Raw genomic sequence first — 27,906 nt, 5'->3', positions numbered from 1 at the left:
TTTGGGGGCCATTTAAGGAAACTTGGAAGACCAGAATAACCATCAAATTAGCTGAGACTAGAAGTTCCAATGGATTAGAAAAAAAATAGTTTTGTAGTTTGTCAAGGCTTTCCTGGGACATGTGTTAGTCCAACATTAACCATTATAATATTGACTTAGTATTGCTTTAATATATATTGGTATACTTTAGTTAGTGTTTATTGGATTGAAATTATGCTGTTTGATAATAGCAGCATTCATGTAGTATAAGGTGATTATTAATGTTAATATCCAGTGCATAACATAAAGATTTGGCTTTGTTGGAAGCAGGGGGCTGTCTTGAGATTCTCTGAGTTCTTTGTCTTTGCATGCTCCCAGTGCAGGAGTTGTCAGAAAACCCTGGGAGAAGCTTCTTCATCCCTTGCCAGTTGGGCTCTGCATGGCTTCATGGTGCTGAGACCCAACTGACAGGAGCCCCAGCAGGGCGTCAGAAAACCAAAGTCAGCAGCTTAGTGGTGCTGCTCAGAGCTGAGGCTCTGCCTCCCCTAGAGACTTAGAAATGGGAACCTCCGGGCCCACTCCAGACCACCCACATCAGAATCTGTGCCCTCTGGTTCTCACATTTGGGCAAGCACCAACATCTCCTGGAGAACTCCAGGGCCCTGGGCCAGCGTTTCTTCCAGTTTAAGGCTGGGCGACCCTGAAGCTCATGATGCAGCCACAAGCACAGGGACTGCCCTTTGAAAACCGTGTTGGGCCGGCGCCGCGGCTCACTAGGCTAATCCTCCGCCTTGCAGCGCCGGCACACCAGGTTCTAGTCCCGGTTGGGGCGCCGGATTCTGTCCCGGTTGCCCCTCTTCCAGGCCAGCTCTCTGCTGTGGCCAGGGAGTGCAGTGGAGGATGGCCCAGGTGCTTGGGCCCTGCACCCCATGGGAGACCAGGAAAAGCACCTGGCTCCTGGCTCCTGCCATCAGATCAGCGTGGTGCGCAGGCCGCAGCGCGCCGGCCGTGGCGGCCATTGGAGGGTGAACCAACGGCAAAGGAAGACCTTTCTCTCTGTCTCTCTCTCTCACTGTCCACTCTGCCTGTCAAAAACATTTAAAAAAAATTAAAAAAAAAAGAAAGAAAACCGTGTTGGAGAGCTCCTTCCTGTGTTGCATCTTGGAATCACCTGAGGAGCTTCTGAAATGCCTGGTTCTTAGATCCCTGCTTCAGAGATGCTGAATTAAAGAGCTAGGGAGGTCATGGAGGTTATCCCGATTCTGTTGTTCATGCTCTGGGTGACACAAGCACCCAATTCTGCAAAGCTTATGCACCAGCCCCCACACATAAAAGCCCTTCTACCCAAAGCCTTAGGGTCTTTATTATGAACCATCCCTTCACTCATTCCACAAATACTCCTAGAGTCTCTGCTGTGAATCAAACCTGCTCTTTCAGCTGCTGGAGATGCTACATTGAGCAAAGCCACTATATCATATATATATATATATATATATATCAACATCTATATCACACACAAGTAAGTATGTATAAGTAAATGCAATACGCGCACACACACACACACGCACACATCTTTCAACAAAGGATTTCTCTCCTTCTCATGACAGGCTGCTCTTCATAGAGGGTTTTGTTTTTGTTTTGTTTTGTTTTTGTTTTTTGACAGGCAGAGTGGACAGTGAGAGAGACAGAGAGAAAGGTCTTCCTTTGCCATTGGTTCACCCTCCAATGGCCGCCACAGCCGGCGCGGTGCAGCCGGCGCACCACGCTGATCCGATGGCAGGAGCCAGGTACTTATCCTGGTCTCCCATGGGGTGCAGGGCACAAGGACTTGGGCCATCCTCCACTGCACTCCCTGGCCACAGCAGAGGGCTGGCCTGGAAGAGGGGCAACCGGGACAGAATCCGGCACCCCGACCAGGACTAGAACCCGGTGTGCCGGCGCCGCAAGGCGGAGGATTAGCCTAGTAAGCCGCGGCGCCGACCCATAGAGAGTTTTGATGCTGTTCAATCAATGTCCTCCAAGTGCCCGGTGAGGCTGGCATCCCTGATACAAGGTGGAAGGCTGTGTGTGCACAGATGAAAGTTCCCTAAGGGTGGAGAGGCGTCACTCAGAGTGTCAGTGGCTAGCATCTGTTCCATCTCATACCCCGCATCCCACCAGCTTCCTCCTCCCCACCCAACTGGCACCCCTGATCTCAAAACCTGGCTTCTTCTCAGGTGCCCCCTTTTCACACCAGAAGCCTTTGTGCTCCCTGGGGAGGGAAGCCAGGAAGATCCCTGCCCTCCTGCCCAGCAGTGGTTGACAATGCTTGGTTTTCATTCAAATGCAAATTTGTCTCTGGGCCTGATTCAAGGAAAGGGTGTTCTCCAACTGCTTTTCCAGCTCCACCCAGCCCTGGCTGTCTTTTGTGTCCTCTTCAATAAATGAGAGGCAACAGAGCTTTCCAAGTGGAGGCAGCTGCAGGGGGCCCTTTCCAAGGAGCTCCACAGAGACAGAGACTCTGACAAATTAGAGAAGGGAGGACTTCGTTTACCATTAGTAATTCCTCTAGAAAGAATTGGATTTTTTTTTGAAAGACCAAGGTATTCATTGTGACAATATTTTTTTTTCTCCCGTTTAACTCCTCTTGTCCAAAAAGGAGAATCCAGGCGACAGTAACAGCAGAATAAACTAACAAGTATGTTTATTCGTGATGGCCTCCAGATAAGTATGCAGCCTGGCCAACTGCGGAGACTGAAGGTGTATTGGATGAAGAGACCAGGGAAGGGTGGGGGGAGAAGATTTCACACCCGACGCTCTCATTAAAGCAACAGACTGGTGATTGCGTTCAGGGAGAGCGTGGCGGCCCCTCTGGGTGCCCTTTCAAATCTTTCCGTGACTAAGGCTGTGCCTCTGCTATTCCAGAAACATCCCAGCGCTGTGAGCCAATCGTGTCTCCTCTGTGCAAATGTGGCTTCGCGCTCCCGTCAGCCTGCCCCCAAAGCAGCGCGCCCAGGGGGCACAGGCTGCGAGCGCCTCCGGCTCGGGCAACCCCGGGGCGCCCACGCTGCGCTCCTCGGCCGGGGCCGGGGCCGGGGCGGGGGCCGGAGCCGGGCGGGCGGCCGGCTGGCTTCTGCCTCGCTAAGCGCGCGTGTTCTCTCCTCTCCCGGGCACAGGGCACGACGAGCCGCGCCGGCCACCTGGCGGGGCCCGAGCCCGCGCCGCCGCCGCCGCCGCCTCCTCGGGAGCCGTTCGCGCCCAGCCTGGGCAGCGCCTTCCACCTGCCCGACGCGCCGCCCGCCGCCGCCGCCGCGCTGTACTACTCGAGCTCCACGCTGCCGGCGCCGCCTCGCGGGGGCTCCCCGCTGACCGCGCCGCAGGGCGGCTCGCCCACCAAGCTGCAGCGCGGCGGCTCGGCCCCCGAGGGCGCCGCCTACGCCGCGCCGCGCGGCTCCTCGCCCAAGCAGTCGCCCAGCCGCCTGGCCAAGTCCTACAGCACCAGCTCGCCCATCAACATCGTCGTGTCCTCGGCCGGCCTGTCCCCGATCCGCGTGACCTCGCCCCCCACCGTGCAGTCCACCATCTCGTCCTCGCCCATCCACCAGCTGAGCTCCACCATCGGCACGTACGCCACGCTGTCGCCCACCAAGCGCCTGGTGCACGCGTCGGAGCAGTACAGCAAGCACTCCCAGGAGCTGTATGCCACGGCCACCCTCCAGCGGCCGGGCAGCCTAGCAGGTAAAGGGCTCGCAGGTGGGGGAAGGAGCCGGCTGCGTGCCAGTGGCGGGGCTGGAGCAGAACTCCTGCTGAAAGTGTCCTGTGGACGCGCAGGGGCTTCCTTGGGCTTGTGGGGGTTACTTCTCCTGGGGAGTGATGTGGTCGGTCTCACAGTCTCTTAACACCTGTCTCTCTCCTCTCATTACCCTCCCCAAACCTCAATCTGGAAAACTAAACCTTAAAAATAAGACACATTTGGTAAACAATCACATGGACCTGTTGAACCCAGCACTCCCCCCCACCCCCACCCCCCCAAAAAAAGCAAAGTAAGTGACCATCGTGGTATTTCTAGGATGGCCTTTAGTTGTCTACATGTTGTTGGCAGAAAGAGTGAGTTTCCAACTTGCACAGGTGTCAATAGTAGTAGAAAAGTCACCAATACTAAGAGCCTTGAGTTATCCATCACTCCTGTGTTGTGGCCCAAACTTGTTACATTTTTGTCTTTTGAATTCAGTGGTTAGGAAAAGTAAGGGACTCTCTCATACTTGTCAGTAAATTTACATAGGTTCCGGGATGGAGACAAAATAACCAAGTTCCTTGAACTTGTTCCCTGTTTTGTCACAGGGAGGGAGGGGTGAGCTGGGACAAGAAGCTGGTATTTTTCTCTGTCAACTCAGAGCAGGTGATGTGTCTGTGGTGGTTACACCCCTCAAAGACCAGGCTGTACCCGTGGCTCTGTGCCTGTAGCGCCGTATGCTTAGCCTAAGCAAGACACGGTGCCTGAAGGCCTAATGCGTGTCTCCTAAATGCTCCAGCAACTGACTTTTTCCCTTATAGGAGTCTTTGGTAATTGTGTCCCTCTAGTAGTAGATGCCACGCTCATATGTTTCCTTTCTTGACACAAATGGATGACTGTGACGATGGGTGGGATAAAGGAGGAACTTGTTGCATTCACCAGGCAGGTGGCCAGGGTTTCTTTAATTCAGCGCAGTCATTGACAGCAACTGGACTGGCCTGGCTTAACAGGAAGCAGCTGGGATTCTGCTGCCCACAGAATTATGCTAGGTGCAGTTCCTGGATGGAAATATTCTCTCTGGAGATGACAGTCATTCATGCCAACCCAATGCCATTCTCAAAATACATGGCAAACTTAGAAGTTGAGTGACAAGAAGGGAGACTTAGGAAACAGGGATGGGGACACACATTTGCACAATAGATTAGAAGATCTCAAGGACAGAGGGGAACTGGTGGAGCTTGTGTGGGACTACAGCCCCATGGCACCTTTCCCAGCCACCCCAGCCAGCAGAGAGAAGAGGAACCCAGTGCCCAGCCAGTCCAGGTGATTCACAAAAGGCTGATATGTTTTCTGCATCTACCTGCTTAAAGAAACCAGACACCTTGGCCCCCAGCCGTTCCTCCTGCTGGTTCTGTGTGGCAGATTGGTGCCTGCTTCCTCCAGTCATTTCAGTGCAGATGGAGAGGTGGCCACGTGACTGCACGTTCTGGGTCTGCTGGAGATGCTGGGGGAATGGGAAATGGGAGTGGAGCATCAAAGCGCCCAATAGCTCCTTCTCCCCCTGAATTTAGGAAGGAGTTTTGAAAGCCAATGCACTGAGAAAATAGCTTGTGCCGGGCAGTCTGGATTGAATGCTTTTAGGAGCGTTTGTTGTGGCGCGCGCACATGTGTGTGTGTGTGTGGCTACGGGTAAGGAGGCTTTTGTGGCCAAAAAGAGGCTTCAGTTGGTGACTCCATCCCCCTGGGCCTCTGCCTCCCTCCACATTTCCATCTGTTCCTCAGATTCTCTGGCCATATCTCATTTCTGCTACCTCGTGAGAAAAAAAAAATGTTCAATTGAAGATTTTTCATTTTAGAGCTACAATGGATATTTTAATGTTTGATATGGCTTGTTTAAAATGCATGCTTTTAAATATTCACTTAAAAGATTTCTCATGCAAATTGTTGCTGGTGGATTTCGGGTTTAAAATTATTTTGTAACTCTGCATAAACACTCGGGCTGCCTAAGATTGTCCGTCCTATTTAGAAATCAGCAAACTGGCCCAGGAAGTGTGTGGGGGTCAGAGTCTGATGTTTGTGAGAGATCAGGAATATTGGAGCTTTCAGACTCATGTCTGATTCCGTATGCTGGGTACTGTGTAAAACTTGGAGCCACCTGATGTGCTAGTTGAGAGAGCACAGTTACATCAAGATTGAAAGACAGCTTTTGATTTTGCAGCATTTGGATTTGATCGCTTTGTCACTGGTAGTTAGGAAGAAGGAATATAGGCTAGGTAGTGACATTCACTGATCTATGCAATGACTATTTATTAAGCAGCTCTTATATATTGCCCTGGATTTAGACCCAGAGAATCCAATACCCCTAGTCTTGTTTCAAATGGAGAAGACAGAAAAATATTCAAAATAAGTACTTTGGATTGTATGGACAGGGAAGGCTCTAATTAGAAAGTGACTTGTGAGTCAGTCCTCAAGGAAGCAAGTGGGCTGACCCTGTAGACATCTGAGCAAAAGAAAAGTAAGTTCAAGGGCTCATAGATAAGGGTGTATCTGATAGGTTTGTGGGACAGCAGGGAAACCAGGGGGGTGGATCCGAGAGAACAGGGTCAAAGATGTGACACGAAGTCACATGAAGGTGGGTATGGGAGGCAGATCAGGGTAGTGTTGTAAGTCTTGAGAACTTAGGATGTTGGTTTTGCTGTAAACCCACAGGAGCCAGAGTCTGATTTAGTCTGTAACAGGGTCACTCTGGCTGCTGTGGAGAGAATAGACTGTCAGGATGAAAGGGAAAAGCAAGAATATCAGTTGGGAGCTGATTGCAGCAATCTAAGCAAGAGGTGATTATGGTTTGGGCTGAGATGATGGCACTGGGGGTGGTGAAAATCACTTTTGGATGTACGTGTCGGGGGAGCCAGCAGGATTTCTCTCCTGGATGAGGTGCTGGTGGTCAGAGAAGGCAGACTCAAAGACCCCCTGACTCGACAGCTAAGGAGGAGAGTCCCGTTGACTGAGATGGGCATGAGCTGCAGAAGGAGCCGGGCGGGACTGGGGCAAGTGCTGGTGAACAGTAACATCTTGACTTGGGGCGGGTGGCCTGCCTGGCTGAATCTGGTAGAGAGCTGGATATGGGTATCAGCTTTTTTTTTTTTTTTTTTTTTTCCTGTAATTTATCTTACTTACCTACAAACGCTTCCATAAATTAGAAATTCTATTTGAGGATTTCAGGTCTAGTGGGCAGATGGCAAGAAAATACACATCTACCTTTTTCACTAGGTCTTCCTGAGGGCCAAACTTTATAAAGGATTCAGAGTTCCAAATGTCCATGAAAACACCACATTTCAGATTCAACCTAGAGAAGTGTGATTTCTCAGTTATGTGCCTTTCAAAGTCTAAAGATCTCCTGGTAGATTGTTGTCTTTTTCAAAGTACCAGTATCAGAAAGTGGAGTTGGGGGACAGGCATTTGGTGCAGCCATTAAGATGCCACTTGAGATGTCTTATCTCATATTCACTTGCTAAGGCTAGGTTTTTTTGTTTGTTTGTTTGTTTGTTTGTTTTTTGACAGGCAGGAGTGGACAGTGAGAGAGAGAGACAGAGAGAAAGGTCTTCCTTTGCCGTTGGTTCACCCTCCAATGGCCGCCGCGGCTGGCGCGCTGCAACCAGCGCACCGCGCCGATCCGATGGCAGGAGCTAGGTACTTATCCTGGTCTCCCATGGGGTGCAGTGCAGGGCCCAAGCACTTGGGCCATCCTCCACTGCACTCCCTGGCCACAGCAGAGAGCTGACCTGGAATAGAGGCAACCGGGACAGAATCCGGTGCCCCAACCGGGACTAGAACCCGGTGTGCCAGCGCCGCAAGGCAGAGGATTAGCCTAGTGAGCCGCGGCGCCGGCCAAGGCTAGGTTCTTAATTCCAGCTCCTTGTTAATGTGTAACCTGGGAAGCAGCAGGTGATAACCCAAGTTCCTGGCTCCTGGCTTCAGCCTGGCCCAGTCCGTAGCTGTTGCAGGCATTTGGGGAGTGGACCAGCACATGGGATATCTCTCTGTTGAGGTGTATTTGTGGTGGGAATGGAAGAGAGGCCACTAACGGGTCAATGTCTCAGCAAAGCTGCATGGCAGGACGTGGTAAGAGACGAAGTCTCAGAGGGAGATGGAAGAAGCGGGTCCTGTGGCAAAGGGGTCTTCTCAGCAAATAACTGATATGATCATTTCTAAGTTGGAAATCTTGGACTGGGATCCAGATGGAGAATAAATGTACAAATAAAAAAAATGGACAGAGAAACCCTTAGGATGCCCTAGAGATAGCCCTTTCTTCCTCCAGATCTAATTAAGAAAGCTCTCTCCCACTTGTTTGAAATGGGGTGATTCAACAATTACCCCTTCTAAATGGTAGAGGAAAATGAAGTCTAAATAAATGTCATAACCTACAGAACATTTTTCTCCTGACAAATAGGTTGCTTTTTAAAATCTTTTTCTAACTTAATGGCTAAATTTATTCATTTTAATAAATGAATATCTATTAAATATTCATGATGGATAAAATTATGTTAAAAAACATATTGCCTTGTAAAACACTTGCTATATGGCAGGCATTGTGCCAGACACTTTGCAAGCTGTATCTCATGTACTCTTCAACAGTTTAATGAGGAGGTGCAGATTTTTAGCCCCATCTTAAAGATTCCAGAACAGAGGCTTCTCAGTGATACATTCCTTGCCCAAAGTTACTTATCTAGAAATGACAGGCATATGATTGGCACCTAGATCTCTTTCAGTTCAGAGTCTCTGTCTTCTTAAATATTCATGGTGCTTGGATAGAGGTAGTATATTTTTGTGTCGGTGAAGAAAAACACCCAAGGCATAGACATGAAATGTGAGTTTGCAACATATTTAAATGACTAGTGGTTTTCAAGAGGGCAAAAAGGTCTCAAAAACTCATCCTGTTGGATGTGACTTCACCAGGACCATTTCTTCTTCAGTTTTGTAAGGAAAATAACACAATCCTTGCAGTTTCTGGGTTCCCAGCAAAATGAATCTTATTAAAAGTAGAAATCTGAGTTGTAAATATACATGAAAGTGAAGTCAAACATCAGAAATGTATTTTGAGGTAAAAACGAAGTGAGCAAAATGTGCATTCTTAACCAAGGATTTCGATCAAAGCTGACTGAATATGGAGAGGAATTTGGTCAAGGGGTGTCCATTTTGTTCTCCAACCAAATGGAATAAAACTCAGTAGAGGGAGTGGATGGTGCACTATAAACCCTACGTTCTGGATAGTTGCAGATTTCACCTCCAATCCTGGCTTCTTAAGGCTTGCAGGTGCTCTCCTTGGATGAAAGGAAAAGGAAGTAAACCTGATCCCTGATGAAAGCTTAGCCGTCTCCCTGCTGGGTGCCCAGAGGCTCCCTACATGGCCTCATCTCCTCTGGCAGTGAGCGGTGCCTGTTTAACACACAGCCTCTGGAGCTGGATCACAATCCTGTGGGATACCCACCTCTCACTGCTCCTTTCCTGAGATTTAAGTCCTTTGAAGAATCCTCACGAACATTCTGTTCACTCGAGTGCTAAACATTCCCACCAACACATTAAGGTTTTTTGTTAATAAAAAATTAGATTTACTAATTAGAATATGATCAGCCTGTAGTATTAGTCAGTCCTTTAACTTGCCTTCAGTGGTGGTTAAGGCCAACTCTCTGCCTCTCAACTGGAGCCTCTGGGGCTTTCTGGAAGGAGACATCACCAGTGAGCCTCTCCTGGCCCCAGGGACCTGATGCATCACCGCTGGCCACACCCCTGGGTCCTACCCTCTCTTCCTAAGCTCTTGCCCTGGGAGCCCAGTCCCCTGCCCATGCCATCTTTGCAGCCAGTGTAAAATGGATCTCTCTCCTGTGCAGTGGGCTCTGGCATCCTGCACCCCAGCCCACTTGGGAAGTGCATGCTGTGTCCACACATTGTGTCCACCTCTCGTTTCTGCCAACAAAGTGGTCATTCTGCCAGACGCTTACCCTCAGAGTCCTGCAACCATTTTACATTGGGAACCTCAATCTGAGAATTCTCAGGGGGGCTCATCTCTACTGGCTTCCCCATGCCCCAAGAGGATGGACCCTGAGACCTCTTTCTTCAGAAACCTTCCCTCCTCGCTTCATGCTAAACCCTGCCTGGTCCTTTCACCTGCCCAGAAGCCCAAAGCTCACAGAGGAGGTGGTCAAGTATCTCCTTGGTAAATTCACTTTAAGCTGCACCTGCATCACACTTACCTTGGTATCTCACGTCAGTCCCCTTGGTGTCCAGATCATGCTGCAGCAGGAAGGGTGTCACTTCAGTGTCCCTGATGGTGCGCTGGTAGCCAGCACCTGGATCTAGGAGTCTGGATTCCTAGGTGGCCCAAAGGAACCTTGCGGTCTCTCCTTTTCATTTGATTCACAGAAGTTAATACCGATCTTTCCTGTCCTAATCCATAGCAACCTCGTCAATTAAAAGGGGATAAACAGATTTTTTTGGTTCTTTTATAAGAAAGTGACATCTTTATGCAGAATTATATCAAAGCCTTTCGAATATTATTGCTATCTATGTGATTTTGATCAGGCTTTAATGTAATTAGGAAATGTACACCAAGAATGGGAAAAGGTATCTATCTGAGTTATTGGTCCCACGTGGTATCTTCTGCCCACTTACTTGCCTCCCATATTTCTCAGACCCTCTGAACAACAAACAGTGAGAGAATGGATTCACAGAAGATACAGGAACACAGAGGCCAGAGACTGGATGCCTCCAACAAGCAAGCCAATTTAACAATATTCTATAAAGTAGACAGATTAGCAGAGTATGAAGGCATTCCAAAATGTTTGTGAAAAAATGTATTAAAAAGATAACATTTATTTTGGGGAAAAAGTTTTTGAAATCCATGCATAGTTTTTTCATAATATACAATTTCTTTTTTTTAAGATTTGTTTATTTATTTGAAAGAGTTACAAAGAGAGAGAAGGAGAGGCAGAGAGAGAGAGAAAGAGAGGTCTTCCATCCACTGGTTCACTCCCCAGATGGCCACAATGGCTGGAGCTGCGCCGATCTGAAGCCAGGAACCAGGAGTTTCTTCCAGGTCTCCCACGCGGGTGCAGAGGCCCAAGCACTTGGGCCATCTTCTACTGCTTTCCTAGACCATAGCAGAGAGCTGGATCGGAAGTGGAGCAGCCAGGTCTCAAACCAGCACCCTTATGGGATGCCGGCACTTCAGGCCAGGGCATTCACCCACTGCGCCATAGTGCCAGCCCCTGATTTCTCTTTGGATTTCTTCAGTGATGCCCCCCTGTTCCTTCAGGAGCAAGTTGTTCAGGTCTTTGATGTGGAACCCAATTGAGTCATCATCTGCTACCTTCCAGGGTGTGCATTAGCAGGAATCTGGAACTTGAACAGAAGTGGGACTTGAGCACAACTTGAGCAGAACTTGAGCAGAACCCAGGCACTCTGTTGCGGGTATGGGCATCCCAACGAGTGGCTTACCTGTTGGGCTAAGTGCCCACTCCCATGAATCTTTGGAAAACTCTGTAAAAGAGAGGCGTCTCCAGAGAATGTGCTGTCAGGACTTCAGGGGTGACTGCCTGTCTTCAGTGAATTCTTGGACAGGCTCAAGGGTCAGAGTTGAGCTGGGGATTCTGGGAGATATTTGCAGTAAAAAGAGAGGGATTAATTGAAAGCCAGTGTGTGACAGAGTTCTAAATCAGGAACCACGGCAGCTCTACTAACCTCGCTTCTTTCCTACTGAGAAAGAGAGCCTGGAGCCAGGAACTTGCTCTAAGGTAACCAGCATAACTGTTCCCTTGATGGAACTAAAACCATGGGAGAGGGTAGAGGTCTGTTGTGGATGTCGGTGTCTTCATACAGGCATGGGGGGGGGCTGCATCCCACGGGCTCGGCGCTGGCCCCCACCAGCTCTTCTGAAGGGACACAGCCAGCCTCTCTGCCCTGCTCTCCTGTCGTAAGCTCCTGCGGAGGAACCCCGGGTCCGAAACTCCTGCATTCACTCTGTGACAACATACTACTCTGGGCTTCTTTCTCAAAAGGGTACATTTGCAAGGATTTCTGAGTGACTGGAGAGAGTCAGGGGTGTGAAGAAGACAGACCAAAATAGAGAAATAAACTGTGTCTCACAAGAAACAGAGATAATTTATGGACCAAAAGGGATTAAAAGAAGCAAGCAAAAACTTTAGAGGCAGTACTGAGAAGGATTTAGGAAGGGCTCGTGTTCATGAGATGAACACTGGCTGGAATGTGAAAGGATAAATAAGAAAATCTTTGTAGGCCATAAAAGAATCTAACTACTGAAGCTAAAACTTCGAGAGAGTGACTAGAAAATGGTTAAGAGAATCCCCCAGAAGGTACAACATCAAGGAAAATGGATGGAAAAAAGGAGAACAATGCAGTAAAAGCCACAAAGGACAAGTCCCAGAGAATTAGCATAGTTTTGAAATCTCAGAGAAGAGAGAGAAGGAAATCTGAGAAGTCCTAGAAAGTCATTCCTCAGAGCAGAAGGCCAGGGCACTCATAAGAAATAGCAGGAAACGTTCCTATTCCACATCACGAAGTTTCAGAGCATCGGGATAAAACAAACAACAGCCTGAAATCACAGAGGCTCCACCTGACTTGGCAGCCGCAGTTCTAGAGAGCAGAGAACAAGCAGGTTATGTTCCCTGAGCTCTGGAGGAAAATAATTTTCAATCTAAAATCTGTACATAGCCAAATAACCCTCTATTTGGAGAGGATCACATATGTTCAGACTTGCAAATACTTAGTCTCTCTCCTAGGCATGCTCCCTCACGAGGACATAGAAGAAATGATATCCAGGGAACAACAGGTACCAGCCAGAAAGACAAGGAGGCTAGCATGCTAGCGAGCGAGGAAGGGTAGAACTCAGTGCTTAAAAAAAAAAAAAAAAAAAAAAAAAGAAGAAGAAGAACTCAATGCTAGCATGCTGACAGTCGCGAATGTTGATCGAAGTCCCAGAGGTCTGGTCATTTCAGTGTCTCAAAGCACAAAAAGTAAAAGAGTATTGAGTGAGAATGAGGCGATTAATTGTAGATGAAGACGCAAGTGTAGTTGTGCTGCACTGAGGGCAACAGTGGTTAAGAGATTGAGGGAATAGACAGGAGTGGGTTTCTTGGTTCCATTGCTAACTAGCTTTGTGACCCTGGAAAATTTGATCAAATTACATTCAGTACATTTACTGAGCACCTACTTTACTTCCCTCTCCTTTACTGAGTGTAGGAAGTTTGAAAATGGATGTTCGTGAGAGAGAGACCGAAACCCTGGTCCCCTTGGGGCTGGTGTTCCAGCGAAGGCGAGCTGTTAGATGATGAGCAGAGCTATAGGAAAGAAGACGGAGGATCTGGGATGCCAGCAGGAGAGAGTGGCCAGGGAAGCGCTCAGTGACCCAGTGTGATTTGAAAAAACGCCTGATTGCTGAGGGGAGGACAGCCTGTCTGGAAGAGCATCCCAGGCACAGGGAACAGCCTGTGTAAGGTTCTGAGCTGGAATCATGGTTAGCCTGTTTGAGAACAAAATTAGTTTTCTCTGAGATTGCTTGCTTATCCTACAGTGGAAATAACAACACTGTACCAATTACACAGACTCATTGCCAAGAACACATGAGTTGTTTTTGTGCAGGGTGTATTAGATGCCCACATGCTAGCAGGGCTCTGTAAATGAGAACTCTCACTGCTGGGGTTGATCCTGATGTCACCTGGCACCACTGGAGAGTCAGATATAAATAAGATGTAATCCAGAGCCTAAAGGAGGTGGGAGTGATGTCAGTTCAGGATTAGTTTGTGATACCCCGCAGTCATGACGAGAGCAAGCGCTGGGAAAATCCCAAGAGGATCGGGGTCCAGCTTCTGTGGTTGGGTTTCACAGACCACACCTGTGAGATGCAGATAGGCGGTGGATGATGGAGAGGGCGCACCCATGCATCGTGAAGAGAAGTGCCATGAATCCTGGCGGGCTGAAGCAGAGCTCAGAACACCAGGGACATACATGAGGTTGAGGCCAAACTCAGTGTGAAGTTTCCACCTCCTTAACTGACTGTGAAGTTTCACCACATTTGGGAGGCATTGGGACTGTTCCCAAGTATGTTGTTATCACCTACTGTTTTATGGAAACAATTATCTAGAAGGCCACACAAACTTCTTTTCTCTTGAGGTTGAGCATTCCAGGGACATGGGAGTGATTATCTGAGATGTCAGAGCTTGGATGTAAGCTCATGATACGTGGGAAGTTGGGAGAGGAGCAGGTTAGCATGAGCCCAGGTCTGGGACCCCAGAGATGAACCAATTTCCAGGTCATTTCCTTTTCCAGGGGCCACGTGGTGGACAGCCCAGTGGTTTGCTGTGATGGAATTCTGAGAACCCTTGTTTTGTTCTTCAGGGCTGCAGATAATATAGGAGTATATAGAAACTGTTTTTAGGGACAATCCAGATCAGAAGGAAATGATTGGATGGGAAGAGAGAGACACAGAAACACAAACAGCCTTGAGTTTGTTGGCTGCCAGAACCATAGCTTCAAAGCTGGGTCCCCAGCACCCAGCCATGGGAGAAGCTGGGCTCATGGTACCCCAGTTGAGTGGGTGTTTCCTTTTCTTCTGAACTCGTTGCCTCTGATCTTAAACTCAATAGGGTACTGAAGGCACATTCTTCCTGGGTCTCTTGTCAGTGACTACTCATTGTAGTTCGGACATACTAGGACATTTGCACAGATGTCTGTGCTAACCACTCATGTCAAGTATTAGCATCAGTTCAATGAGTCTAGTCAGCCAATATCTCTGCCTTGATATATATGATGCTATTAAATTGTTTTCCTTTTTATCAAAGCAACATGTATTATACTGCTTCAGTAGATCTTATGAGTAACCTTAAAAATTAATAATTTTAAATCTTTCTAAAGAGAGAGAAAATCAAGGTTACATCAGAATGTCCCCTACTACTAAAATTAACTAAGGGACATTTTGTGATATAAAAAAGGTATCCTATGTTTAGTTTACATTAAACTGGAGACTATAATTAATAATGTAATATATCATGTATATATGAATATATACAGTACATGTTGTATCTTCCTTATCTAAGGTGCTTGGGACCAGAAGTATTTCAGATTTGGGGGGACTTATGATATTTGCATATATTTGTATATATCCAAGTCTGTCTACTACCTTCATTTATATGTCATATACACACTTTATATGCAAAGCCTAATGTATGACGATAATTTTATATAATTATTTTAGTTGCACCTGATTTTTTGCTTTAACCTGCAACATGAGTTCAAGTGTAGAATTTTCTACTCACAGCATCTTGTCAGTTCTCAGAAAGTTTCAGATTTTGGAAAATTTTGTGTTTTCAATTTTCAAATTAGGGATGCTTGGCTTGTAAATGCAATATGTATTTTTGTGATTGGTCATATGTTTAGTCTGCATTACTATCTATATAAACAATTTCTACTTGTTATATATCCTAAAATATGGCAAAAATTACTGTGCACACAGATCTAGAAATATACACATGTGTATAATCATACATGTGCATTACATATGTACTATATCTTTACAGGCACGCACACACACACACACACACACACAAACATTGCATTCACTGTTAGTGAACTACATGAACTTTTCGAGTCCCCTTGGCCCCATGCAGTTACTATACTTGTGTCACTGACACTGACACCAAGAAGAAATCATCCTGACAGTTCCTGCAGTAAAAGGAAGGGGGAGCAGCTAACTCAGGAGGTGTGTGGGCTCCTGGAGGGCAGCTGGGAGCCCCATGTATTTGAGAACGCCCCCACCATGACTCACCCAGCAGGTAGCCAACAGAAAATTGTTGACTGATTAGTGTGAAGCCAGCTAGTGGGTGAAGCTGGGATAGCCCATAGATAACCAAATGCATGGAGCAAAGCATGAGTATACACTGTTTAGAAATTACCAAGGGCCCACAGGAGAGCTTGGCTCAAGGGCTATTGGAAATCTGTAAGATCAAATGCCTGCTCCCTCACCCCTGGCTCTCATAGTCCTTTGGAAAGTGGCTTTCTGTGTATCTGAGGTCCAAGCTGCAGTATTAACAGAGAGCTGGTAAGCCGTAGGCTCCCCTATAGGACCACCAGCCCTGTGTGTGTAGCCCTACAGGAGAAGATCATAAAACAGACAGTGCCCACGCTATGGTGTTTTCAGGCCCCGTGCAATGCATTGTGGACACCACAGGAATCCTCAGACTCTCATTGATGTTAACCCAGGAGTGGTGCTGAGGAGACCCCTCAAGATTCTCTCCTTGCTGTGAAAATACCTCCAGAGAGACGTGGTGGCACTGGCCTTTCCTGTTTGGCCTCCTGGATGAGCCCTCTGCCCACGGGCTATTTGTCGTCCCAGGAAGTCTGCATCAACTCAAATGATACCTGCATTTCCTAAAGTCTCCAACTTCACCCTTAGCTCTGTGTATGGACTGGCAACATGGGAAAGGAGTCCAAACCCCCCTCAGGGGATAAACTTCAATTTCAATAATTGATGTTGAAAAGGGAAGTCACTAACCATTTCTCTTCAGAATGAAAAATGTACAAACATACAGAGAGATATTGATTCAGGTCTTGAGCTCAGCCGCTTAGAAACAGATAATGCTGTATATTCTTCTCCATGGCTGAGCCAGTGCCCTGCTCAGCTTGGGCTGCTTTCACACAGAGTTGTAAACTGCAAAGCTTCTCTCTGTTCCAGAGGCCAGAGTATCTGCTATCAAAGTGTTGGCTTCTTCAGTGTCCACTTTCTGGCATCTTCTTGCTGTATTCTCCTATGATGCAAGGTGTGAGGGGCCTTTCTCTTTTGTAAAAAAGATTTGTTTATTCATTAGGCAGAGCGATATGAAAGAGAGACAAAGAGAGACAAAAAGAGACAGAGAGACAGAGATCGCAGTCTTCCATCTGCTGGTTAACTCCCCAAAATGGTAACACAGGTGTGACTGGGGCTGGACCAGGCCAAAGCCAGGAGCCTGGAACCCCATCTGGGTCTCCCATGTGATTGCAGGGGCCCAAGCACTTGGACCATCTTCTGCTGCTTTCCCAAGCACATTACGGGGAGCTGGATTGGAAGTGGAGCAGCCAGGGCTTGAACCAGCTCTCATGTGGAATGCTGGCATTGCAGGTGATGGCCCAACCTGTGGGACCTCTTTTATAAGGGTACTGATCCTATCTCTGAGGGTTCAGCCCATGGTCTAATCCCCTAAAGGGCCCATCTCCTAATACTCTGACCTTGGGGTATGCAGGAGGGGACACCTTCAGACCACAGAACTTCTTGTTCACATGCCACAAACAGCCCCTTTCAACTTGATAGTCCTTTTGCAAATATGTAGCATTTTTTCTGCACCACAGGAGTCAACATAAACGTACTTTCTGACTAGGGAAGAGCTGCTGTCATCACTTCCCCATTGGTGCTTTAGTGGTAATTGTCTTGGATAAAGACAACACTTTAAAAATGGGGCAGAGAATTTTAGCTATAGATTGGTCTCGTTAATTATGTATCAGGCAATGAATTTTTAATGAATATAACTGGTATTCAAATGATCATTATACATGTTTAACTCAGTAACAAACTCAACTTTAAAATACACACACACACAAATGCATTAAAACTGTAGAGAGGAAAAGAATCAAGGAAAATTTTAATATTCCTCAAAACTATTTATTACACAATATAATTTCTACTCAAATTATTCTTAAATATGCTAGATATTATGTTGAGTAAGACAATTAAAATTAATAAGATATTGATTTAGAGAAGTTATAAAATGTAAATATAGAGAATGACTAATCTATAAAGCAATATTATTTGCAATTTTCTCCTTATAAATTACTTTGAATGTTAATGGTATCTTTTCCTTCTGGAATTATCACAAAGGTCACTCTGTGGGTGTTGGTGAAATAGATAAATCTAGAAAATGATACCAAGAAACTGTCCCTTAGATTTGCATTTTAGAGATGGGCATTGTGGACATAGCAGATTAAGTTACCACTTGGGACACTCGCATCCCGTCTTGCAGTGCCAGTTCCAGACTCAATTGCTCTGCTTTCGGTCTGTCTTCCTGCTAATGCACTCTGGGAGGTAGCAGATGATGATCCAAGGGTTTGGGCTCCTGCTACCCACAGAGGAGACCACGATGATGGAGCTCCTGGCTCTTGGCTTCAGCCTGAGCCAGACCTGGCTGTGGTAGGCATCTGGGGAGTAAATCAACAGATGGAAGATCTCGTTCTTACTCTTCCTTTCAAGTAGATGAAAAATCAGTGTTTTTTTTTTTTTTTTAAGATGTATTTTAAAATTTGCATCTTAGAATCTGCATATCTAATTTTTGAAGACAAATTTCACAGTTTGTCCATGATATATCTGATATGAGGCAAGTTCAAAAAGTTCATGGAAACGAAATTAAAAGATAAATTTATTTTGCTGAAAAAGAAAAAAAACCTTGAAGTCCAGGCAAGGTGTTTTCATAGTAAGAATTTTCCATTGATTTCCAATTTCTTATTCCAAAATAGACTTCTCATTTAATTTCATGTGTCCATGAACTTGGTGAATTTCCCTCACATAGACTGAGTCCAAAAGGCCTTGTTGAAGATGCTGAGATGCAGAGTATCTTAGTTCACATTCTTGGTGACAGTGCTGTACGCAAACTCCAGCTGGAGTCTGCCTTTGCCTGGTGAAAACCATTCTCCCTGCCCACACCTCAGACTTCCACCCAAGGCCTTGGATAGGCAGGAGCCACTGAGCAAAATGGAACGCTAAGCTTTGGTTCTCAGCTGCCAGCCCCTGAGAAGCAAAAGGGAGACTGTGCAGTCCCGTGAACCCTCAGCCTCTCTGTGGGGCCTGCTTTGCCTCTCAGTGCAACAAAAGAGGAAGGGTTGGGAGCATCTTGTTTCAGATTCTTTCCATAGAAATACCCGTAATCAGTAATTAGCTCTACAAGCCAGACTCCAGATGCACTGTTCAACTCCTGTGTTGTTGGGGCGCTGATAAACAGCTGTCAAGAAATAAAATGGCGCTCACTGAATGTCATCCCCCTGTCGATAAAGAAGAGTAGGTATGTGACTATGAGCCTGGCCATTGAAAACTCTGGTAAGTGACTAATTAATAAAGCGCCGGGTCCTGGATTGCTTTGCCTCCGTAGTTAATTAGGACAATAAGAAGCTAACGAGGAGTCAAACTCGTGGTGAACATCATCCTGGAGACTGTTGCCAAAAGCTCATCCCAGGAAAGCAGTCTGGGGTGAGGCAAATTTTAAATATGGGGCTCCTCTCAGGTAAAAAAAAAATAAAAATAAACCTTCACAGATTAAACATCTTTACACGCAGATGTCAAAAGACGAATCACAAGACGGAAACCAAATGATGATGCCCGTCTTCCAGAGAAGCTACCAGGGCAGCCCCTGCTGCAGTCTCCTGTTCTGCTACATGTCAGCTGTAAAGAGGGAGACCGGGGTGCAGACCTCCTGGGGCGCCCCCATCAGCTTCAGTCCAGACCGTCTCTCACGTGCATGGTGGTGGTCATGCCAAAGTTAGTCTTAGCAAGAATTGCGTGAGTCCACCGGACGTGTAGGACTGTTGAGCTCTCATCCCACCATCATGTGCCGGGAGCATCGGGCAGCCCCAGCCACAGCAGTCACGCTTCCCACAGGTCCCTCCCCAGGTGTCACCCTGGATCCGGACACAGGCTTCTCCACAAACTTAGAGAACAAAAGGGAGCTGCAAGAGGCAGGAAACGCCCTTGGGTCTGTGATCCATACTTGGCCATGACCTGTGGACTCTTGAGAAGTTCCCAGTGCTAGGCTAATTGCAGCCCAGAGGGTAGCACACGGGGCAAACCCGAGTCCTCCTTTCCCTGCCCCCAAAGGCATCATTGCTCTTGCAAACTTCAGATACCAAACTCCCCTCTCAGGAGAGAGAGCACTTTCTCCCACATGCAGCAATGCATGCTGGGAAGTTCCTACATTCCTGCCTGAAGGGGTCTGCTGAGGACCACACCACGACCTGTGCCAGCCTAGGTGCCCACCCCATAGGTAGATGTGTGGACAAGGAGCACGTGGCCACCTATGCACCATGGAATAATACTCAGCCATAGAAAAGCACACAGTGCTGTCGTTTGTAGGAACTCAGATGAGCCTGGAGGACTTTGGGTGAAATGAAACATGTCGGCATGGAAAGAAAATTACTGCATGTTCTCACTTGTGTGGAAGCTTAGGAAGTTGATCTCAGAGAAACAGAGAGGAGAACAGGGACTACCAGAGGCTAGACTGGGGAGGAGGGAGTGGAGGAAGGAGCCTCGGTTGATGGGTATGAGGGTGCCATTGGGTGGGAGGAGTAACTTTTAATGATCCACAGTGAGGTCACTGATTGAGAACAGTTAATTGTGTTCTCAAAATAGCTGATAGGATTCTGAATGTTTCCAACACAAATAAGTGTCTGAAGTTATGGATATGCTAATCCATCCAGTCACTACACATCGTATGCATGCATTGAAATGCCACACTCTACCCCTTAAGGAGGTCCACTTATATGAGTCAATTGTGAATAAACATACTCGCATTAAATTCTGTTTTAAAAAAACAAAGGTCCTACATTTCACCCCCAAAGCCTCCAGATCTGGATCACTTCTTCAAGTCTGTATTAGAAGTGTTCCATCCCCTGAGGTGCTGATGTGGACTGGGCTCCCAGCACCAGTGCTTTTTACGAAGTCCCCAGCTGATGCCCCGCTGCTTTCCCAGGAAGCAGCAGCACCGGGCTTCCAGTGCACATGTGGGTGCTGGGGCAGTATAGGAGACCCACATAGCAGCTTCCCCGGAATCAGCCAGGAAGCAATGTAATTGCTGCAAATGTAGCCTGGCCCATAGGCATCCAGAGTCCATCACAGGATGAAAAGGTGCACCGTAGAAGTGACTCCGGCCCCTGCTAGCTTGCTCAGTGAGCTGTTCATGCCTCCCGTTTTGTGGGGCCTGGCCACGTAGAGTGGAGGCTGTCACTGCTCAGCTGGGGGATGCTCACACGTCCTTGTGAGCAGCACAGCCTGTGCACACTGAACCTGGGCTGGTGGTGCCCACAGAGGCTGCCCCTGCATGGCCAGCAGCCAGCTGCAGCCTGAACCTTCGCTGAGGCCACCCCTATTCTCTTAATAAGGCCAGAGAATGTGTCACTGAGGTATGTTTCCAGGGCTCTGGTGCCAAAATTGACGTCCTGCAGTAACCAGGTGGGTAGGCACAGCTGGACTGGTAGCTCTGGGCTTCTCACATGAGCCAGCAGAACCTGCTTCTCCTGAGAGCTTGTTAGAAATGCAGAACCTCAGGGCCTTCTTCAACCTGTGTCACATTGTGAGTTTCCAGCAGAGCATTTGTATTCACATGGGGTTTTGAGAAACACCAGAATGCATGGCTAATACGTTTGGAGCTAGTCTCTTCATACCCTGAGATAAGAGTCCCCAAACTGATAACAGGGACAGGTGTCAAACCTGTTTACCTCATGTGTTTCACTAATACCAATGCAATTGTAGAGAAATAGGTCCCCACAAGCTCTTCATTAAGCTGGGGCTTTGTGGCGTCATGCACAAGACAAGTGTGCCGTGCATTTCACTGCAGATGAGGAAGCAACATGACCTTGGACTGAAAGTAAACATGGAAATGGTCCATCCTGGGCGTGCGGAGATGTCAGATTCCAGGTCTCTCGTTATCCTCCTCTGCTGTCTCATCGCTTTCCTAAGGCCTGTCCGGCCCAGAAGGCGTTGAACAGAAGAGCCCTGTTTTCTTAACAGCTTGGGAAGAAATGCTTGTGGTTAGAAACAGAGTCTAGGAACAAGGGGCATCTGGTTTTCCAGGGCATAAGCCCCACTTACTGCAGAGTCCTGACCAGTGATTTTTGTCCTTTAATTTTACCAGGAAGCCCAACAGATTACAGTATTTATTTGGCAGAAGGAGAGATGAAGGTTTAGTACAATAAATTGTGTTGGAAACCTCATCAAGAAAATTACAGGAACAAATCCCTCTGGGTTTTATACACTGCCAGAGACTGCCTGGATACTCAAGTTATTAGTGACAGCAGTGATGCTGTACTGAGTTAGTATAAAATATGAAAATCCAGGATTTATGGAATGAGACAGCATCTCTTTTCCCAAAAATAGATTTATCATGGTCATTTCATATCATCAGATGGCCTGTTACACTGAAATCATTAGGTTTCAAGGCATGTTTAGCACTGAGTACAGATGAATTAATAATGTCCCTTCCAAACACTAGTCTGAAATACAGCTCTGTGTCTGTATGGGAAATGTGTCCTTATGCTTTTACAACAACATAAAATAAGATGTCAGATGAACTCAATAAATAGCAATCATGTGCACAGGAGATTTGGCTCATGAACTTGATTCAGAACACATAGGGAAATACTTCGGTGTCCTTGAAGTTTTGAATTGGCATAGGAGCAGGAAGTTGATTTTGGAATTTGAGGAATCCAAGGCAAAAATCAAGAATGAGAGAGGTGACTCTTACTGCTATTCACCTCAAGCCGTGACCAGCTGCTTCCAGGAGTGTGCCTTAGCAGGAGATGGAATTGGACCAGAGCTGGGACTTGCGCTCTGATATGGGATGTCAACATTCCAGAATAAGTGTATGGATTTCAAAAAAAGAGTATGGGTATGACCACCTCCTTGTATATTTTGCCAAAACAACAGTATAAAGTGCAGCTTTCTAAATGTGCTTTCCTTTGAGATAGTTTTATTCTGATGAGATAACCCCCAGATCTCAGGGTTTGCATCTCTCATCAGTTAACCTAGTATACAGTTTTGAGATGGTAAAAGTAACCAAAATCGTGTTAGTTATTTGTAGCTTTGCAAGTGGGCACATGCTGCAGTCATGCTTTTCCGTGTTGTTTAAACATAAGAGCTATCAAGCCTGGCTTTTTAACAAGTTCAGAGCCCACAGAATAACTATTTCCACAGCCGTCAGCAGGGGGTGAATGCTTGTGCAGGCCATGCTGCCCGGCCATGCTGCTCAGTGGTGCTGGCCTGTCAGCAGAAAATATAGCCCTTCGAGGGCCGGCGTTGGTGCACAGTGGGTTAAAGCCCTGGCCTGCAGCACTGGCATCCCATATGGGCACTGCTTCTAGTCCCAGCTGCTCTACTTCCAATCCAGCTCTCTGCAATGGCCTGAGAAAGCAGTGGAAGACGGCCCAAGTCCTTGGGCCCCTGCGTCCATGTAGAGACCCAGAAGAAGCTCCTGGCTTCTGACTTTGGATCAACTCAGCTCCAGCCATTGCAGCCATCTGGGGAGTGAACCAGCTGATAGAAGACCTCTCTTTCTCTCTCTACCTCTACCTCTATAACTCTGTCTTTGAAATAAGTAAAATAAAATAAATCCTTAAAAAAAATAAAATACAGCTCTTTGAAGTCTGGAGGTGTAGGAAGGAAGATAGTTGTGGAGGTTTGAAATGGAGAACTCTGCTTCTGTTTCAATTCTTCTCTATAAAAGATCACTTTTAGCCTTGAAAAATGGAATTCCAGCAATAAATAACAACGTATAAATTGTACAACTTTATTAAAAAATTGTTTTAGTTAAAAGGCAGAGAAAGAGAGAGACTGGCAGAGATCTCCCATCCACTAGTTCACCCCCAAATGCCCACAACAATCAGGTCAAACCACAGCAAAGCTTGGAGCCAGGTACACAATCCAGGTTTCTCTCAGGGATGGCAGGGACCCAGCTACCTGAGCCACGGCCTGCTGCCTCCTGGAATGTGCCTTAGCAGGAGATGGAATTGGAAGTGGAGCTGGGACTTGAACCCAGGCGCTCTGATGTGGGATATGAGCATCCCAGTGGCATCTTACTACACCAAAGGCCCACCCCTACACAACTGCTTAAAAACCTGAATTTCTGGATTGTATTGGACTTTTCCTTTATAGCCCCAGAAATTTAAAGCTTTCCCTTCTGAGATAGTTCTTTATCTCAAAACTGAAAGAACTGAGACTGGCAATGTGGCACATTGGGTAAAGCTGCCTGCAATGCTGTCATCCCATACGGGCACTGGTTCATATCCCAGCTGCCCCACTTCCAGTCCAGCTCCCTGCTAATGGCCTGGGAAAAGCAGAAGAAGATGGCCCAAGTGTTTGGGCTCCTGCACCCATGTGGGAGACTGGGATGAAACTGTTTCTGCCTGGCTCAGTCCTGGCTGCTGTTGCTATCTGGGGAGTGAACTACCAGACAGAAGATATCTCTCTCTCTCTCTCTCTGTCTCTCTGTCTCTGTCTCTGTCTCTCTGTCTCAGACACTGACTTTCAAATAAATAAATGTTCTTAAAAAACAAAAGATGCTATCTCTGCAAGCTGCCCATTAGTACATTCAGTCTACTAGCTCTGGCCTTATGACTATATGATTTTCACCCCTTTTCTCCTCTCATTTCTTTGCAAATAAATATTTGAAGCTGGGAGCCAAATTTGAAGATACCAGTTAAATGGTAATACATAGATCATCATCATAGGTCATCACATATAGAAATAAAAGGATACGGATGAAGCCCAATGAAAAACAAAATGGAACAGTTTTGTTTCATTTAGTAAGGTAATCAGCATGATACTAAAGCATGGAAATAAATGGTATTGCTTGAATATAGCAAGAAGTGACAAATTGAGGGTTTCAATAGGCCTGTCTCCTCTGTTTCTGCTTTATCCAGATCACGATGGCTAAAGTGATCCTGCATTAGAATCAAGAGGTCTGGGGTACTCATTAAATGTGCGTTGCTAGGACTGGCTTTGTTCCAACCATTAAACCACCTACCAGGATGCCCATGTCCCATGTTGGAGGGTCTGAGTTCAAGTCCAGGCTAAGGCTCATGATTCCAACTTCTGCTATTGCAGATCCTGAGAGGCAGAGTCATGGTTCAGGTGGTTCAGTTCCTGCCACCCACCTGGAAGGCTTGGATTGAGATCCTGGTTCCTACCTTCAGCCCCCGTAGGCCATGGTGAACATTTGAGGAGTGAACCAGCAGATGGGAGCTCTATTGTCTGCCTTTCTCCCTGTATTTCTGCCTCTCAAATTAAAAAGTACATGCATGGCTGTGGGGAGCAACTCGGACTAGACTAAGTTACTCGAATTAAGACTTATTCTATGCATCTGCTCTCCCACAATATGGCGCTGGGAGAGGAGTAAACAGCTTCTACGCAGCTGCCTCTCGCCAACTTGAGTGATGACCTGCAGGAGCTGATCCTGCTCCTGATTGGAGGAGAGCAGCATACTCGGCGTGTGGGTAGCAGAGTTGGGATTGGTGGAAGAGGACTATAAAGGAGGAGAGAGACACCATGCACGAGGAACATCTATCTGAAGGAACACCTGTGCAGCCCCCGAGAGAGCCGGCCGGCAGTGTGCCGCTCCCCCGAGGAAGTGGGGAAAGTGGCAGGGGGCACCGCCCTTCCACGGAGGTGGAAGGGTCGGTAGCCAACCCGGAAAAAACCAGCAGCAAACCCGGGAAGGGCCGAGCAGACAAAAGAACAGCACAGGGTCCTGTGTCGTTCCTCCACGAAGAGGGGGGAGCGACACATGGCTGAACCCTACTCTGAGTAAATCAGAATTTCCTGGATGTTGTACTTAGAAGTTAGCATCTTCACCAGATTCCCCTTGTCCCCCGTGACTATTTGGGGAATAAACTAAGAGTTAATAATTAATTATATTTTAAGGACTGAATATTAAAGTGCATCAACAAACAAACAAACCCAAGTAGCTGGAGCTGAATCTTGAGTTGTAAATTTCTTGGCAGGTGATTTTGTGTGGTCTCCCAACTGTGATTGGGAAAGTTGGAGTTAAGAAGAAATCTATTCAGTTATTAGAGTAAATTATAGTATGAAGTTAAAGAGTTCATAAACTATTACTAATGCTTTTTTAAAAAAGAACACACAATTTGGATTAAATAGACCTTATTAAAACTTCTGAAATGACTGCTCTGTGTGGGGCTTTGCCATCACTGCTAGTTCCCTCTGTCAGAAACACTTTGCTCTTCCTCCACTGTGGCTCTTCGTTAAAATAGCAGATAGTTAAATAGACCTTTCTTGAGCACCGATATTTTGTCTCTTTCCCCCACCCTACCTCATTTTGTTTTAGTACGTTTATCTCCACATGTCTGAAGGTAATAACTTCTTTTCAAGGGTGGGGACTTTGTCTTGAGCACCACAACATTCTCACTTCATAGCATTCTAACACCCTTAGCGCTTGTGAATTACAAACTCGCTTCAGCCTGTGAGCCATGCACTGATGTTTCAGACGTGAGTCTTTGGGCCCATTTTCAGAAGTCTGCTATAGATAGAAAATGCCAGTATTTGCACTCTCTAGATGCTAACCTTGTCATGCAAGAAGGAGACATAGAAGAGCAGAGTCACCTGCTAGCGCTGAAATGTCAGCGCTAGGTGATGGAGGAACTGTTCCGGAAATTAGTTATGAAATGCTCTGTGCACGTATGCATTGCACCTGACTGTTGTGTGTCTGCAGTCCTGAGGAACTGGATGTGTTGGTCTAGCCTGGGGAACCGGATGTGTTGGTCTAGCCTGTGGCATCCGCTTCCTCTTTTCTCCTTGGCCTCATCTATGTTTTCATTGCCCATTGCTGCAGTACAGTTCTAGCTTTGAGCGTGGTCAAGGGCAAGTTCCCAGAATTCTTCTTTACCAACGTGATTGACTAGAACACCTGGCCTTGACATCTGTAATGGAATCTCTAGGATTTCTTCTTGTTTTAGTAATGTAGTTCTAATTCCTGACAAAGAGGAGTGAACCAGCAGATGGGAGCTCTATTGTCTAGCTCTCCCCCTGTATTTCTACCTCTCTCAAATTAGAAAGTACATGCATAGTTGTACTCTGAACAAGTAAATCAGAATTTCCTGTACCCTACTCTGAACAAGTAAATCAGAATTTCCTGAATGTTGTACTTAGAAGTCAGCATCTTTAGGCCGGCGCCGCGGCTCACTAGGCTAATCCTCCGCCTAGCGGCGCCGGCACACCGGGTTCTAGTCCCGGTCGGGGCGCCGGATTCTGTCCCGGTTGCCCCTCTTCCAGGCCAGCCCTCTGCTGTGGCCAGGGAGTGCAGTGGAGGATGGCCCAGGTGCTTGGGCCCTGCACCCCATGGGAGGCCAGGAAAAGCACCTGGCTCCTGGCTCCTGCCATCGGATCAGCGCGGTGCGCCGGCCGCAGCGCGCCGGCCGCGGCGGCCATTGGAGGGTGAACCAACGGCAAGGGAAGACCTTTCTCTCTGTCTCTCTCTCTCACTGTCCACTCTGCCTGTCAAAAAAAAAAAAAAAGAAGTCAGCATCTTTAACAGATCCCCACCCTCACCCCCAATGACTATTTGGGGAATAAACTATGATTTAATAATTACTCATATTTTAAGGAATGAAAATTAAAATGCATCAACAAACAAACAAGTGCTCACAAGGTGTGTTTTGAATCTAACATGATGCTTGTCACTCACTGTTGAATAGATCATAGTGGTAAAAGAAAATTCCTACCAAAGGAAAGTATGTTGTCATTGAATCAGCAAATATATGCACCAACTGATGAAATTTTGGAACATGTTCTCATAAGATGTTATATGAGAATTTATTTTTCAAAACCAAACAGGCCTTGTTAATACAGTTCTTTCTTGGGCAAGGGGTGGTAGAGCACGGATTCCAGCAGCAGCACTTTTGACCTCTGATTCCTTGCTTAGTTCTCTCTGTTGCATTTTGCAATAATTGTGCCCACCCATGAACAGCTAAGAGTTGATCACGATGGACAAGGAGCAGTGGGAACCCTTCTCCTTTTCAAAAGCCTGATCTCACTCAGTGCTGTGCCTGGTGCTGAGTATGCATCTCTTCTACGCCAGTGTTCTCACCGTGAAACCCTAGGACTGTGTAGTTTCACCAAAAGCATGCTACTAGAAAAATATGTGGAATGCTATTCAATTCTTTAATAATTTTATTGTTATATTTTTATGAATATCAGAAAATTTGGTATCTACAGCCAACTTTGAAGGTTCTTGATCCTTGCCTATATATGACTTTTGTTCATGAACTTGATTTATGGTACAATAAAAATTTCCTCACAATCAGCCAGTGTCCATCATCAGATGAATGGATAAAGAATACATGGTATATATACACAACGGGATATTGTTCAGCTATGAAGAATGAAATTCTGCCATATGCAGCAAAAT

The 27,906-nt window shown here is 46.7% G+C and overlaps 1 protein-coding gene across 6 annotated transcripts in view; it reads left to right on the top strand.

Moving 5' to 3' along the window:
• CTNND2 (catenin delta 2) overlaps positions 1–27,906 on the top strand; it is a 993,743-nt gene that overhangs the window by 569,577 nt on the left and 396,260 nt on the right. For all 6 annotated transcript variants that reach the window (XM_089312616.1, XM_051853868.3, XM_051853869.3 and 3 more), the window contains one exon: positions 3,135–3,696. In XM_089312616.1, the coding sequence (XP_089168742.1) occupies positions 3,135–3,696 (562 nt within the window). The remainder of the gene's footprint in view (positions 1–3,134; positions 3,697–27,906) is intronic.

Source organism: Oryctolagus cuniculus, chromosome 14 (assembly GCF_051225735.1).
Source record: "Oryctolagus cuniculus isolate XC-2025 breed Fujian yellow rabbit chromosome 14, ASM5122573v1, whole genome shotgun sequence".
Classification (NCBI taxonomy): domain Eukaryota; kingdom Metazoa; phylum Chordata; class Mammalia; order Lagomorpha; family Leporidae; genus Oryctolagus; species Oryctolagus cuniculus.
Note: the sequence above shows the minus strand (reverse complement) of the source record. Positions and strands in the feature narration are given on the sequence as shown.